Source organism: Mus caroli, unplaced genomic scaffold, assembly GCF_978045245.1.
Source record: "Mus caroli unplaced genomic scaffold, Mus_caroli_1 scaffold_16, whole genome shotgun sequence".
Classification (NCBI taxonomy): Eukaryota; Metazoa; Chordata; class Mammalia; order Rodentia; family Muridae; genus Mus; species Mus caroli.
This window is the reverse complement of record NW_028227271.1, coordinates 94,979,191-94,993,316: the sequence shown is the minus strand read 5'-3', so window position 1 is coordinate 94,993,316 and position 14,126 is coordinate 94,979,191. Positions and strand designations below refer to the sequence as shown.

Sequence of the window (14,126 nt, the reverse complement as noted above, 5' to 3'; positions counted from 1 at the left end):
TTCTTTGAATAGTTTTTCTTGTTTCCACTTGGTTGATTTCACCCCTGAGTTTGATTATTTCCTGCCGTCTACTCCTCTTGGGTGAATTTGCTTCCTTTTGTTCTAGTGCTTTTAGGTGTGTTGTCAAGCTGCTAATGTGTGCTCTCTCTAGTTTCCTTTTGGAGGCACTCAGAGCTATGAGTTTTCCTCTTAGAAATGCTTTCATTGCGTCCCATAAGTTTGGGTATGTTGTGGCTTCATTTTCATTGAACTCTAAAAAGTCCTTAATTTCTTTCTTTATTCCTTCCTTGACCAAGGTATCATTGAGAAGAGTGTTGTTCAGTTTCCATGTGAAGGTTGGCTTTCTATTATTTATTCTGTTATTGAAGATCAGCCTTAGTCCATGGTGATCTGATAGGATGCATGGGACAATTTCAATATTTTTATATCTGTTGAGGCCTGCTTTGTGACCAATTATGTGGTCAATTTTGGAGAAGGTACCATGAGGTGCTGAGAAGAAGGTATATCCTTTTGTTTTAGGATAGAATGTTCTGTAGATATCTGCCAGCTCCATTTGATTCATAATTTCTCTTAGTTTCACTGTGTCCCTGTTTAGTTTCTGTTTCCATGATCTGTCCATTGGTGAAAGTGGTGTGTTGAAGTCTCCCACTATTATTGTATGAGGTGCAATGTGTGCTTTGAGATTTACTAAAGTTTCTTTAATGAATGTGGCTGCCTTTGTATTTGGAGCATAGATATTCAGGATTGATAGTTCCTCTTGGAGGATTTTACCTTTGATGAGTATGAAGTGTCCCTCCCTGTCTTTTTTAATGACTTTGGGTTGGAAGTCAATCTTATCAGATATTAGAATGGCTACTCCAGCTTGTTTCTTCATGCCATTTGCTTGGAAAATTGTTTTCCAGCCTTTCATTCTGAGGTAGTGTCTATCCTTTTCTCTGAGATGAGTTTCCTGTAAGCAGCAAAATGTTGGGTCTTGTTTGTGTAGCCAGTTTGTTAGTCTATGTCTTTTTATCGGGGAGTTGAGTCCATTGATATTAAGAGATATTAAGGAAAAGTAATTGTTGTTTCCTGTTATTTTTGTTGTTAAAGTTGGCATTTTGTTCTTGTGGCTGTCTTCTTTTAGGTTTGTTGAGGGATTACCTTCTTGTTGTTTCTAGGGCGTGGTTCCTGTCCTTGTATTGGTTTTTTTCTGTTATTATCCTTTGAAGGGCTGGATTCGTGGAGAGATAATGTGTGAATTTGGTTTTGTCGTGGAATACTTTGGTTTCTCCATCTATGTTAATTGAGAGTTTGGCTGGGTATAGTAGCCTGGGCTGGAATTTGTGTTCTTTTAGTGTCTGTATAACATCCGTCCAGGATCTTCTGGCTTTCATAGTCTCTGGTGAAAAATCTGGTGTAATTCTGATAGGCTTGCCTTTATATGTTACTTGGCCTTTTTCTCTTACTGCTTTTAGTATTCTATCTTTATTTAGAGCATTTGTTGCTCTGATTATAATGTGTCGGGAGGTATTTCTTTTCTGGTCCAGTCTATTTGGAGTTCTGTAGGCTTCTTGTATGTTCATGGGCATCTCTTTCTTTAGATTTGGGAAGTTTTCTTCTATAATTTTGTTGAAGATGTTTGCTGGTCCTTTGAGTTGAAAATCTTCATTCTCATCCACTCCTATTATCCGTAGGTTTGGTCTTCTCATTGTGTCCTGTATTTCTTGGATGTTTTGAGTTAGGATCTTTTTGCATTTTACATTTTCCTTGATTGTTGTGCCGATGTTCTCTATGGAGTCTTCTGCACCTGAGATTCTCTCTTCCATCTCTTGTATTCTGTTGCTGATGCTCGTATCTATGGTTCCAGATTTCTTTCCTAGGGTTTCTATCTCCAGTGTTGCCTCATTTTGGGTTTTCTTTATTGTGTCTACTTCCCTTTTTAGGTCTAGTATGGTTTTGTTCATTTCCATCATCTGTTTGGATGTGTTTTCCTGTTTTTCTGTAAGGACTTCTACCTGTTTGATTATGTTATCGTGTTTTTCTTTAAGGATTTGTAACTCTTTAGCAGTGTTCTCCTGAAATTCTTTAAGGGATTTTTGTGCTTCCTCTTTATTGTCTTCTGCCTGTTTAGCAGTGTTCTCCTGCATTTCTTTAAGTGTGTTATTAATGTCCTTCTTGAAGTCCTCTATCATCATCAGGAGATATGCTTTTAAATCCGTGTCTAACTTTTCCGTTGTGTTGGGGTGCCCTGGACTGGGCGAAGTGGGGGTGCTGGGTTCTAATGATGGTGGGTGGTCTTGGTTTCTGTTCGTAAGATTATTACGTTTACCTTTCACCATCTGGTAATCTCTGGGGTTAGTTGTTATCGTTGTCACTGTTTAAAGATTGGAGCAGAAGCTGTGTTCCACTCACCAGCAGTCTCTAAATCCTGCGGTGGGGGTCGTGGGTAGCTGACGGTACCCCGGTGCTGGTCCAGCCGGAAGAGGCCTGTGGTCCTACTCAGGCCGTTTTTCTGCTTCCCTAACTAATGCAGTCTCTGGTCCCGCGTGCAATTGGATTGGAGCAGAAGCTGTGTTCCACTCACCAGAAGTCTTAAGATCCTGTGGTGGGTGTTGTGGGTAGCTGGTGAGTGTCAGCCGACCCTGCGCCCCAGCTGCCCCGGTGCTTTTCTGACCGGAAGAGGGTTGTGGCCCTATGTAGGCCGGATTTCTCTCTCCCCAACCAGAGCAGTCTCAGGTCCCGCGTGATTGGACTGGAGCAGAAGCTGTGTTCCACTCACCAGCAGTCCCAAAATCCTGCGGCGGGGGTCGTGGGTAGCTGGCGGGTGTCAGGCAACCCTGCGCTCCCGCTACCCTGGTGCTGATCCGGCCGGATGAGGCCTGTGGCCCTACTCAGGCCGGTTTCTGCTTCCCTAACTAATGCAGTCTCAGGTCCCGCGCAATTGGATTGGAGCAGAAGCTGTGTTCCACTCACCAGCAGTCCCAAAATCCTGCGGCGGGGGTCGTGGGTAGCTGGCGGGTGTCAGGCAACCCTGCGCTCCCGCTACCCCGGCACTGATCCGGCCGGATGAGGCCTGTGGCCCTACTCAGGCCGGTTTCTGCTTCCCTAGACTTCTACACTCTTATTTTACTCATAAAAGTCAATATTTATTTCTACAGCAGGTTTAGATTTCACTACTGTTCAGAGGCTTCTTTAACCTCTTTCCTTTATGTAGCATCCTAACTGGGTTATAGCAAAACCTTGGCACACCTCGATTTCATATGTGCTGCTAAGCACTTCACATACACATACACACACACGCACACACACACACACACACACACACACACACACACACGCACACACACACACTGAGATAGACAGAGACAGAGAGACAGAGACAAAACAGAGACCAGAGATAGACAGAGAGACAGAGACAGAGATAGAGACAGAGGGAGAAAGGCTTTTATACCTAGCTTGTCTGTCAGAGTGATAACCAGTCCTTAACAGTATCTACTACCAAGATCCACAAGGTTGCCCACATTGACTCAGGCCTATGCTTCCTTCTTTCTTTTCTTCCTTCCAAGGATTATAGCACTTTCAGTAATGGTAACGGTAGCCCTGGGTTTCCGGCAGAAGTGAAGCATGGGATTTTTCTAAAGTGAAAAGGAGAGACTCCACACCTAACAGAAAAGAAAATACTGTATCTGACAGGAAAATATACTTGGTGATATTATTAGCAAGCTACTTGGTGGAGAAGTCCCAATGGCCTTGAAGACATAGCAAACAAAATTATACAAAACAACTCAAGAATCTCATCCATAAAATGTTATTCATGTGAAATGTTGAGTCCACAGCTATGTAGTAATGTGCTTAAGTTAGATGTAGCATTCACTCAACTGAGTATCACCTCACTGGATTCATAGATTATTTCTCTTTGAAACATGAAACTGTTCTTTGCATTCTTAAGCTAAATGTGACCAAAAACTTGTAGACTGTTCATGTTTCCTTAGAGAAGTTGGACCATGCTTATTTTTGTTCTTGAACATCTGAATGATTGCACTTATGGTGACCATGAGTTCTTACAGGTAAATGATGAGTTAGCTGATGCTTCAAAGGTATATAGTTCTACATGCCAGACGTCTCTACATTATACAATTCCATAGTCTGAGTATACCTCTACAGAGGACAGCTTGTCAGAGTGACATCAGGACCAGAAGGCAAAGACAAAGACTTTATGGTCATTACTTAGCCACAGAATAGATTATGAACAACTTAGGAGTGGCAGTAATCAGCATACTTCTAGACGGCTGTTGTGAACTTGCAGTGTAAAAGGGGAGGGACAGAACAACAGAAGACAGAGTAGACATCTCCTTCTTCCCAGAAATCTCTATTTCAGCACCAAAGTTATGCTGCATTACTGATCTAATGTGACATGTTCAATAGGTCATATAAGATCTTCTAAAAATGGTTTTTATTTTTCCCCATTTTATGTATGTATGTATGTATGCATGTATTTGTGAGCTATCAAGGGTTGGAAATCTGAAAAAGGCATGCAGTGGGTCAGTGTCCTAGGGCATCTGGGAGTAGGAAGGAAAGGAAAATGATCAGCTCTTCCCAGAACACAGACAGTGATCATTAAGGACTTGAGTTCTCCTAAGCGCATTTGGTCTATCATTCTCCAAGAAAGTCCTGCTTTTGATAAATGGCTCTTGTTTGGGATTGGCATTTTTGGAAATGCTGCCAGCAACATTTGTTCTTTTGTTTGTAAAAGACGTTCAATGTGATACGTTGTGTCAATCAACAACTTTAAGGTTTGTTCAGTTGCCTAATTCTTAAACATCTTAAGCCACACAGAGCAGAACTCAGCATACATTCTGTTCTGCTGTTCTCAGGTTCAAATGAAGTCATCATAGCAAATTGTAAGCAATGCTAATATTCTTAACACACTGACAAGTGCATACATCAGAGCTCAATTAGCCAAACTAGCATCCTGATCAGCCAGCGAGAGACTCATTAGGATCCACGTGTTTCTTCATTTGTGTGTGAGCACAGGAAGCTCTAGGCTAACTAATCAAAAGTATGTCAGCTACTAATTATAAACAAGGCAAGAAAGGAAGATCTGTCAGCTTTCAGTGATGAAACACTTGGGAGATAAATTGCTACAGGTCATCTCCCTGCTTCTAAGTCTGAGCCCTCTTCTAAGTGATTCCTTCTTCTGTAGTTGTAGTGACGTGGAAGGGTGAGCAAGGCACATTCAGTCAGTAGAGATGAGACCAGTAATCTAGGCACCCTTGTCAGTTAGAGAATTATATCATTAATCCTAACATTTAAATTCTGAAAAAATGTATTAAATGCTCATATACCTGACCAGATGACTAGAATATCTATCTATCTATCTATCTATCTATCTATCTATCTATCTATCTATCTATCTATCTATCTATCTATCATCCTATTGACCAATTAATTTCTTTAATTATTTGGAATCTAGCTTCTGTATTCAAAATTCCCCAATCCTGCTCTACAACAGGCCCCCGGTGACACTCTGCCAAACAACTCCAATGAGCAGGTATTATGTTCTGGGTTACCATCACTTTTCTTAGATGAGCTCCTTCATGCATGTTTCAATATTCAGAACTGCCTGTGAATCTACTATACTATAGCAGATAGACCATTTCTGCCTTAAATATTCATGGACATTTTAAGCTCATTCAGTTAAAACAAGTCACACCATCCACTAACCCAATTCCAAAGGAGCAAAACAGAAGCATCCCGGGGCCACCAAGTTCTTCATTCCTGCCCTTCCCATTCCTTGGGAGTATAGGGTGCCTGGCAGTGGATCATTTAAAGCCCTGCATGTGGTTTTAATATATAGCCATGGGAATAATTACTAGCTGAGAACTCAGGAGAAAAATAATGAAGATTTTTGTGACTTTATTAGGGACCCTTAGTTCTGCAGGAAATTTTTTACTTTAATATATTTTTTTCCTAATGCTTTCCTTGGGTATGGAAGCCAAACTTCTGTCCTGGACTTTGATTCTGTTTGTGCTGCCTATGTATGAGCTTCTTAGGAGCACGAGAGTGGCCAGAAATGTGATGTGTCAGCAGTGAGCTGGGTACTTGTTAAGAGAACTGGTCTACCTGCTTATACTGTTCGAAGGTGATGGTGCCGGTCTGTGCTTCGTCCAGGGCCTTAAACCTCTGCAGGGTATCGAGAAGCTCATCCTCCAGGGGCATGGGCCATGGCATGGCTGTGACCATCAAGAACTTCCTCCAGTCCACGAACTCTGTATTGACTGTTAATAAAGATGTGATCTCCTGCAACTGGAAGAACACAGGGGCTCTCACTGGGAAGTTTGGCCAACTAACTTGAAGCTCCTCCCACTAAGGCTTTCAGAGCTTGGTGCCAAGGGAAGAGCGATTTCACGTTGGCAGCCAGAGCCAGTTCTGATTTGGGTTTACTTTCATTTTCTGTTCTAACAACGGAGCCACACCAGGTAATTGTTTTGACATTTGTGATTTTTGTGTACCCTGCTCATCCAATTCACGCAGGTCAGTTAGCCTGGTGTCTTTTAACCAGTGGAAGGTTAAAGTCTGGGGAAGTAACATACTAACGGGGTAGTGCACTCTAAACATTAAACTTCCTAGGGTGTTGACAATGAAAATATGATGAAAACCAAGCACTCTCACAAATCAGCTCCTGTCCCTTGTTAAGGTTTTTTGTAAACCACTTGTAACTGGGCTGCATCTCCCAGTGTCTGAAAGGTTTAAATGTTAGTCATCAATAGCATGGCTTACTCCCAACTTCATTCACTCATTTAAATGTCATTGGTTTCTTGCTAATGCCGCAAACTGGTTGCCTTAGAACTATTGACTCATCAAGTAAGACCTGCATTAAGGCCTTTTAGATGCCAAACAGAACAGAAACTTACGTCCAGTTGGTTGAGGTGCATCCAGCTGCTAGGGAAGTTATTGGTTCCAAGGTTTAGGGTAACCAAATCAAGCAGAATGTCACTGAAGGCTTTATTTCCGATTATGCCTACAACACAGTGAAACAGTTATTTATTTATTTATTGCCAGTTTTACTGGGATTACAGTTTATTCTGCTAAAACAGAAATAATGCCTAGTAACTCTCTTACTTACTTAGTCTTGTGTTTCTCTAGAGAGAAAGAAGCTACCTTAGAAACATAAAATAAAATAAATAAAAATTCTTTATGTTCTTCTTGTTATCTCTGTAAAATGTCCTCTTTCTTTGGTTCAGGAAAAAAAAGTAACAGTCATTTCTAATTGAGCAAATATTAAAATTGCATAATTCTTAGGTTAAAATCTTATGGCAACATGGTGGTGGTGGTGGTGCACACCTTTAATCTCAGTACTCAGGAGGCAGAGTCAGGAGGATCTCTGAGTTTGAGGCCAGCATGGTCCACAGGATGAGTTCCAGGACAGCCAGGACTTTTACACTGAGAAACCTTGTACTGAAAAAAAAAATCCAACAACAACAAAAACCTTCTTTGATATTTGTTTCACAGATTAAAAAATTTAAAAGCATCACTAAATTTTATTGTATCTAATTGGACACATGAGCAAAACATTTCATATTTCAATTCCAGACATGCAAGATGACAGCCATAACAAAGGTAGCACCTTCTCCCCAGTTTGTCCTCCAGTTAGTGATGGCTTGCTTTTGTAACTGTAGGGAGACTTGGATGGCCAAGTCAATGACATTGACGGTGACAGTTAGCCATATAATGGCACTGTATTTCCCTCTGCCTTGCTATTGTACACTAATATATTTTAACATATCTAAGAGACACAACTACTTAGATTCTTATTCCAAATTGCATGCACATGCACTAGAAATAGAGAAACAAAACTAAAAAAAAAAAAAAAAATTGAAAAAGAAAAAAAAAAACAACGAACAAATAAAAAAACCAGCAGTGGTACCTTTTAGAATTATGGGAGACCACTTATACATATCCAGGTATCTGGGAGGTGCACCGTAGAGAGTCATTCTCTTTTGCAGTTGTTCTTTAAATTAGACCCAGCATTCTAATGTTTCCACTTACATCTGAGTTTTTCCTGTGTCTGAGAGTCCACATGAACCTTACTGTTTATTCTAATCTTCAGAGAAATGCAGCTCTCCCTTTAAAAGTGTCAGTGGTTCAAACCACATGCACAATTCCAGGTTTGTAAGGTAGTGTTGTGAGTAGCAAGTGTCCACCCTTATTCTTTTGATATAATTAACCATCCACAGGTAATTCCATGATGAACTTTATGTTGTTTTAATTTTACTGAAGTATTTGGTATTGGTGAGGGGGAACAATTTCATGGGTAAAAATGTCCCTGTAAATAAAGGCTGAAATAATGCCACACTGGGTTTCAGATATTAGAAGTAAATCAGCTATATTATTCAAGATGGGATCACAAACAAATACATTAAAAGTGCAAAGAGTTACAAAGCACTCAATTACAAATTGAGATATGTGTAAGGTGTGTTCTCCTTGTCTCTAACGGCTACATTAGGAAGCAAACTGATACAAAACGGTATTTTCAGTTTACCTAGGAATTATTTATATGGTCACCTTAGTGTAAAATGGGGGAATCATTTTAATGTTTGACCTTGTTATTCAATGTCTAACGTAATTAAGCATATGACTTTCAGATTCCACAGAATGGCAGTTTCAGTGACAAAGTGTGTTCAAAGATTAATTTTTTAAAAAGAAAATTCTATCAGTTTGGCCCTGTTAGATACTCACTGCAATTAGAATTATGAGTTGTTCAGGAACAAGAGTTGGTTGTATAGCAACTCTAGATAACTACAGTCAACAGTGCGCTCACTCTTAGAGAAAACACACAGAAAGCTGGCATTGAAGTAGAGCCCAGAAGCAACAGCTTCCAGCGAAGTATTGAAGCAAAAGCATTAAGCACGGAAGCAGGTTTAGAGAATTACAGGAAAATGAGCCTGTTTTTCTTTTCTTCTCTTTCTTCTTCTTCTTTTTGCTTTGTGTCTCTTTGTATGTTTGGAAAACACCAAATGTCTTTTGTGTTTGAGGCAAAGACTGGCTGCGAATTTAACTTTTTTCTTTTTTTTGAGTTATTGATTTCTGCTGTGATGAGTAACAAAGTCAACACAAGTCATACTGCTCATCACTTTCATCTTGGCTTTCTGAGTTTGATGAGCTGTCAAGATTAGATCCCCTGTGAGCCATCGGCAATTGCGTCTGCATGTTCCACAAATGGATAGCTTTCCTAGGGTCAAAACTGTTAATGTCTGGAGAGTTTAGCTGAACGGTTAGGATGTCTGTCATGGTTTGAGGCTTGATTCTCTCATCCATGCGTTTCCTCTGACTACACCCACGTTCTGGCTCTGCTGAGCTTGCAGGGAGGGCCAGCACCAAGTCAACAAGCATCAGGACACTTGGATATTTATCGGAATAAATGGAGTTTACAAAATCCCAGGTCAGCTTTCGAATGTTCTGAAATCTAGCAGGGAAGATGAAGGACATGAAAGATTGAGCTACCTAACTTGTATGCAGGTGCAGATGCATGTCAATCAATTCAGTTCACTCCCATACTGACCTGCCATATAATTCTAATTTTAACATGCGCCACTCGGTATCTACCTCATCCGTTTTCACATTGGCAGCCTCGAGAACTGGTTCATAATATGAAATCAGGATGGATATCTCTTTGACTCCAAATTCTGTAACCCATACACATAAACAAAAATGTCACACAGCTAAAATAAATTCACGGCAATCAAAAGGCACTGGCTTATTGGCGCCTATAGGTTACCTTGATTTATCTTTGTAGGCCACAGTCTAAAGCTTCCAATCACAGTTGCTCTCACCACATCAAGGCTGGCATCTCTAAAACAGCCTTGCAATCTCTCGATAAGACGTGTTAAAACCACCTTTCTCACAGAAGAAATGTTTGCTTCCCCCCTGAGGCAGTTACCGTGAAAGTGTGTGGCTGAATCCACCCTGCGTTCTTTTGGCCCTGGTCTGGGAGAAGATCATCCAAGTAAAGAGTTACATGAAAGCATACCTGGAAAACAATTCCCCAAGTCAGATCATCTACCTTGACAGACCCTTAGAAGTCCGCAACTTGTCACCTTGATTGATATATCTGGAGCATTTCCAGGGTTGACTCCAAGGAAGCAAATACATCCGCAATTGAAGAATTTCTGTTCCTACTGGCGTGGGACAGAAGGCTAAGGATACTAATGATGTCTGTCAAGAAATGAGCAAATCTGATGATATCCGCTTGGAGAACGAGATCTAGAAGTCTGTTGGCTTTCTGTTCACTGGTATCATTTTGGCCTTTACCTACCTGTAACACAAGTTGGGAATGATATGGTAGGTAGTTCTCTGTGTCAAAAATCTTCAAAAGAATTCAGTAATTTTTTTCTTGACATTCTGGAAAACATACTTCAAAATTACTTACTGAATGCAGTTGCTGAACAATTGCTGGGTATCCCTTGAGAAAGTTCTGGAGGGATGCTTGTAGTCCATGAAGCCATCGTCTCCCTCCTATTTGAGAAGGCATCACAGGTTGGAGGTGGAGGCCCCTGAAGGCAGTTATCAGAGAACTCTTGAAGAGAGGAGAGTTGTGATAGAAATGGTAAATACTGGTGAGGAGTGCCTCAAGGTCATTGTAGAGAGGGACGCTCTGGAACATCGATTTGTAGGACAGTTCTAGATGATGTGCGAAGCAATACATACTTTGCACACATGGCTGTATTTCTCTCAGAAGCAGAGCCACTCTGTTCTTCCCCTCTATTCCAGGGGAAGCATCACTTCCAAAACCAACCAACTTCTTCGCCCAGTCTTGGCTCGACAGCTTAAGGTGAAGATTTGTCTCTAGAGCTTTCTCAATAGCATTTTTTATTGTCAAAGAGTCCTTTGGTTCTACTGGCTGCAACCCAACAATCTGACATTGCACTTTTCCTGCATGTGCAAATTGAACATAGACCATTTTGGCTTCCTTGCCTAGACAGTCTACAATTCCATCAGTGATGACAGAGAAAAAGTTACTCTTTTCTAGGTTTTCTCTTAGATTTTTCCTCTCCACTTCAGCAATGAAATATGTAAATATTCTTGCTGATTTTTTAGTTCTGAAGACTGGGCCAATATCAACACCCTTCATATCATCCAACTTACACATCCAGATAAAATCTTTGAGGGGATGTCCGGTCTTGACTAGGGCGTGGCATGATCTAAATAAGTTCTCCACTCTTGCAAGGGTCACTTTACTCATGGTCCTTACAGTCAGCTCAGTGGCAGCTCTGTTCACTGGAGAACCACTAGTCGCTTCCATCAGTGATGCCTTGGCATGGGCTTCACTGAGGTGATGCGCACTGAGAAATTCAGCCCTGAAGTTGTCCGTGCCATAGAGAAAACTTACTGTACTTCCCGCTGACGTTACCCCGTGCTTACGACACAGGACACAGAACATAAGGTTTAGTAGCTCATCATATACAAGCCAAGGGTATTTTTTTAGCCAAATTTTCAAGAACTGGTGATTTCTTTCTGGTAGGAAGGAGTCAACTTTTTGTGACTTTTTCTGCTCTTTGGTGACTGGAATCACAGCATCTGAAGAGTCTTTGCCTTTAAAGAAAATTCTACGTGGTTATTTAAGAACTCCTCTTGTCATGTCTCCACCTATCTACATCTGTCTCTAAACTCCATGTGTTCTTCTCATGTAATATATATGTGCACAATATCATATATTAAAAATATGATATATATAATATATGACATGTCTCATATAATGTATGTATACATACACACACACATACACACACATATATGATAAGTGCACTGGGTGTGGTCCATATCCACATGAGTATAGAGCTAATCATTTTTTGCATAAGCGACCTACCTATCAGGGGGCTTGTTCTAAAGAAAACAGGCTTTAATTTTCCGTAGCTGAGAGCTGTAGCTCCTCAGCTGGGTTAGGGGAGCCTTTCTTGCCTTTCTCGAATCTATGCTGTGGTATTGGCTTGTGTGGTCTCCTACAGGCTGTGTTTAGACAATCATACCACTGAGAGTTCATGGGTACAAATTCCCTGTCATATCCAGAAAACACTATTTCACAGCAGTCCTTTCCATCCTCTGACTCTCCCAATGTCTTTTCCCCACACTCAGCAACAGTCCATTTTGATGTTGGAATCATGGAAGCAACTTGAGTAAACATCCAGAGAACTAGAGAACCCCTCTCATCAGTGACTTACCAGGAATTATCAATGAACATTTTCCCAGAACAGAAGTGGAATATGTTTTCAAAATTATAAAAGTTGCTAGTTTTGTGTAGTCTTTTTTATGCCCTACACTGGATTTTTAAATTTTTTTGTACATGTTGATGGACTTATCTACTTCAGACAGTTTTTTTTTTTTTTCCAATTCTATTTCTAGTCAAATGATTGTTACATGGTCTTAGGCAACTTGCTTAATCTCTCTATGGCTCACCTCTTCCTTCGTAACATTAAATTAATGCGCTTTATAAAATTATGATGAGGATTAAAGTTAGTAACATATTTAAAAAATTTAAATGAAAACAAATAATAATTTAAAAGATGAGTAGATATCTAGGAAATACAGTTTAAAATGATACATATGCTAAATTGTCTTTGTTTGTTCACTATACAGTTTGGACATATATCAAATATCACACTTCTCCAGAAATATAAAGTTTTCATGTTTCAATAAAAGAAATGAGATTCCAAACATGCCATTAGTGATGGAACACATATATGTTGTATTGAACCATTTTCCACAATGGAATAGCCTATAGTTTAAATACCAGTCTGTGTAAAATATGGGTCAGTCTCAACAAGAGTAGGGAGTAAAAGAAGCCATATCAAATGTTGATTATTTTTTCATGTTGAATTATTTCATGTATTTATGTGAGAACATGTTGCACGTAAGACTTCATAAAGTCAATAACTGCTGTTAGGCTAGTCATTCATCACCTGGAGGGAGAAGGTGAAGGCAGTCACTTGTGAGCACAAAAAAACTGAGGGATCTGCCCTTCCTATACTGCTGTGGTCAGTTCACATCAACTATTTGTCCCTTTAAAATAGGTATACACTTCTGAATGTACATCATGCTGCAATTAGATTTTTACAAGTTAGGTATTTGGCATAGGAAAAAAATGAACAATATAAATAAGACCTATGTTCCACAGATAGCAAAAATAAATATGATTATGGAAGTAATATTTCAGGAAGTATAAATCAATGGTTGGCCAGGGCACGGAAGATTATAAATCCAGTGTAATCTATGGGTTTAGGCGAGATGAACAAAAGTCAGGCAGTAGTTCTTGATGTACCCCAGGGTGAGCACTGTCAGCATTTATAGCCTGACTCCTGGAGATGGTAAAGAATGCTGTGCTGTAACCCCTAATATGCAGAAAATGGAATGGATATTACATTTTTCTTCTCTTTGAAGCAACAGCAAAAATATGGCAATGAATTTTAACTCAGGTGATAAGACAACAACATGTTTAGCATACATCTAAAAATAAACATACGGAATACATATTCTTTTCCAGTGGGGTGTTGTTTGTTCCTGATATGGTCCAAGTTAGACCCTAATTAACTTTGAATCATCAAAACCCTTGCATTTCATATAAAGCTCTGAACCTTCTATCTAAGTGACAGCAGTTATTCGTGTATGGGTTAGCTCTCCAGCGGAGTATATTGAGGGTGGGGCATCCCTCTGATAAAGAGCCATCATGTATTTCCCTGCAGTCCATACAACTGGAGAAGGAAATGCAGGCCAGTCTTCTGACCATTCCCTCAATCTCCATCCTCCTCTATGCTTTGTTATAAATTTTTAAAGTGTGTTCTTTTAAATTTAAATACCCTCTGTTCCCTTGTCACTAAATCACTCCATGCTTCTTTAGATTTGTTAATATATATTTTTTCTGGACCAGCCTTAATCACTGTATAAAAATTCTCCTTTACTTTGCACTCATGGGCCCTTTCCTAAATTTCCACTGCTTAATATTACACTTTTCATATCATACTCTAAAGGCCTCCACAGCAAACTATTTTCTTTCAATTATCCTTTAAACTTTTTAGCTATTACTTACTTTCCCTCTTCCCTGACAATTCTTGTGGTGGTTTGAATAAAAGTGGCCCTATAATCTCATATATGTG

General features: G+C 39.9%; 1 protein-coding gene across 2 annotated transcripts in view; it reads right to left on the bottom strand.

Moving 5' to 3' along the window:
* The window catches only part of Spef2 (sperm flagellar and cilia associated 2), a 167,303-nt gene that overhangs the window by 18,810 nt on the left and 134,367 nt on the right, over window positions 1-14,126 (bottom strand). For both annotated transcript variants that reach the window (XM_021183947.3, XM_085831427.1), the window contains exons 31-32: window positions 6,894-7,000; window positions 6,103-6,285 (exon numbers count right to left, since the gene is read on the bottom strand). In XM_021183947.3, the coding sequence (XP_021039606.1) occupies window positions 6,103-6,285; window positions 6,894-7,000 (290 nt within the window). The remainder of the gene's footprint in view (window positions 1-6,102; window positions 6,286-6,893; window positions 7,001-14,126) is intronic.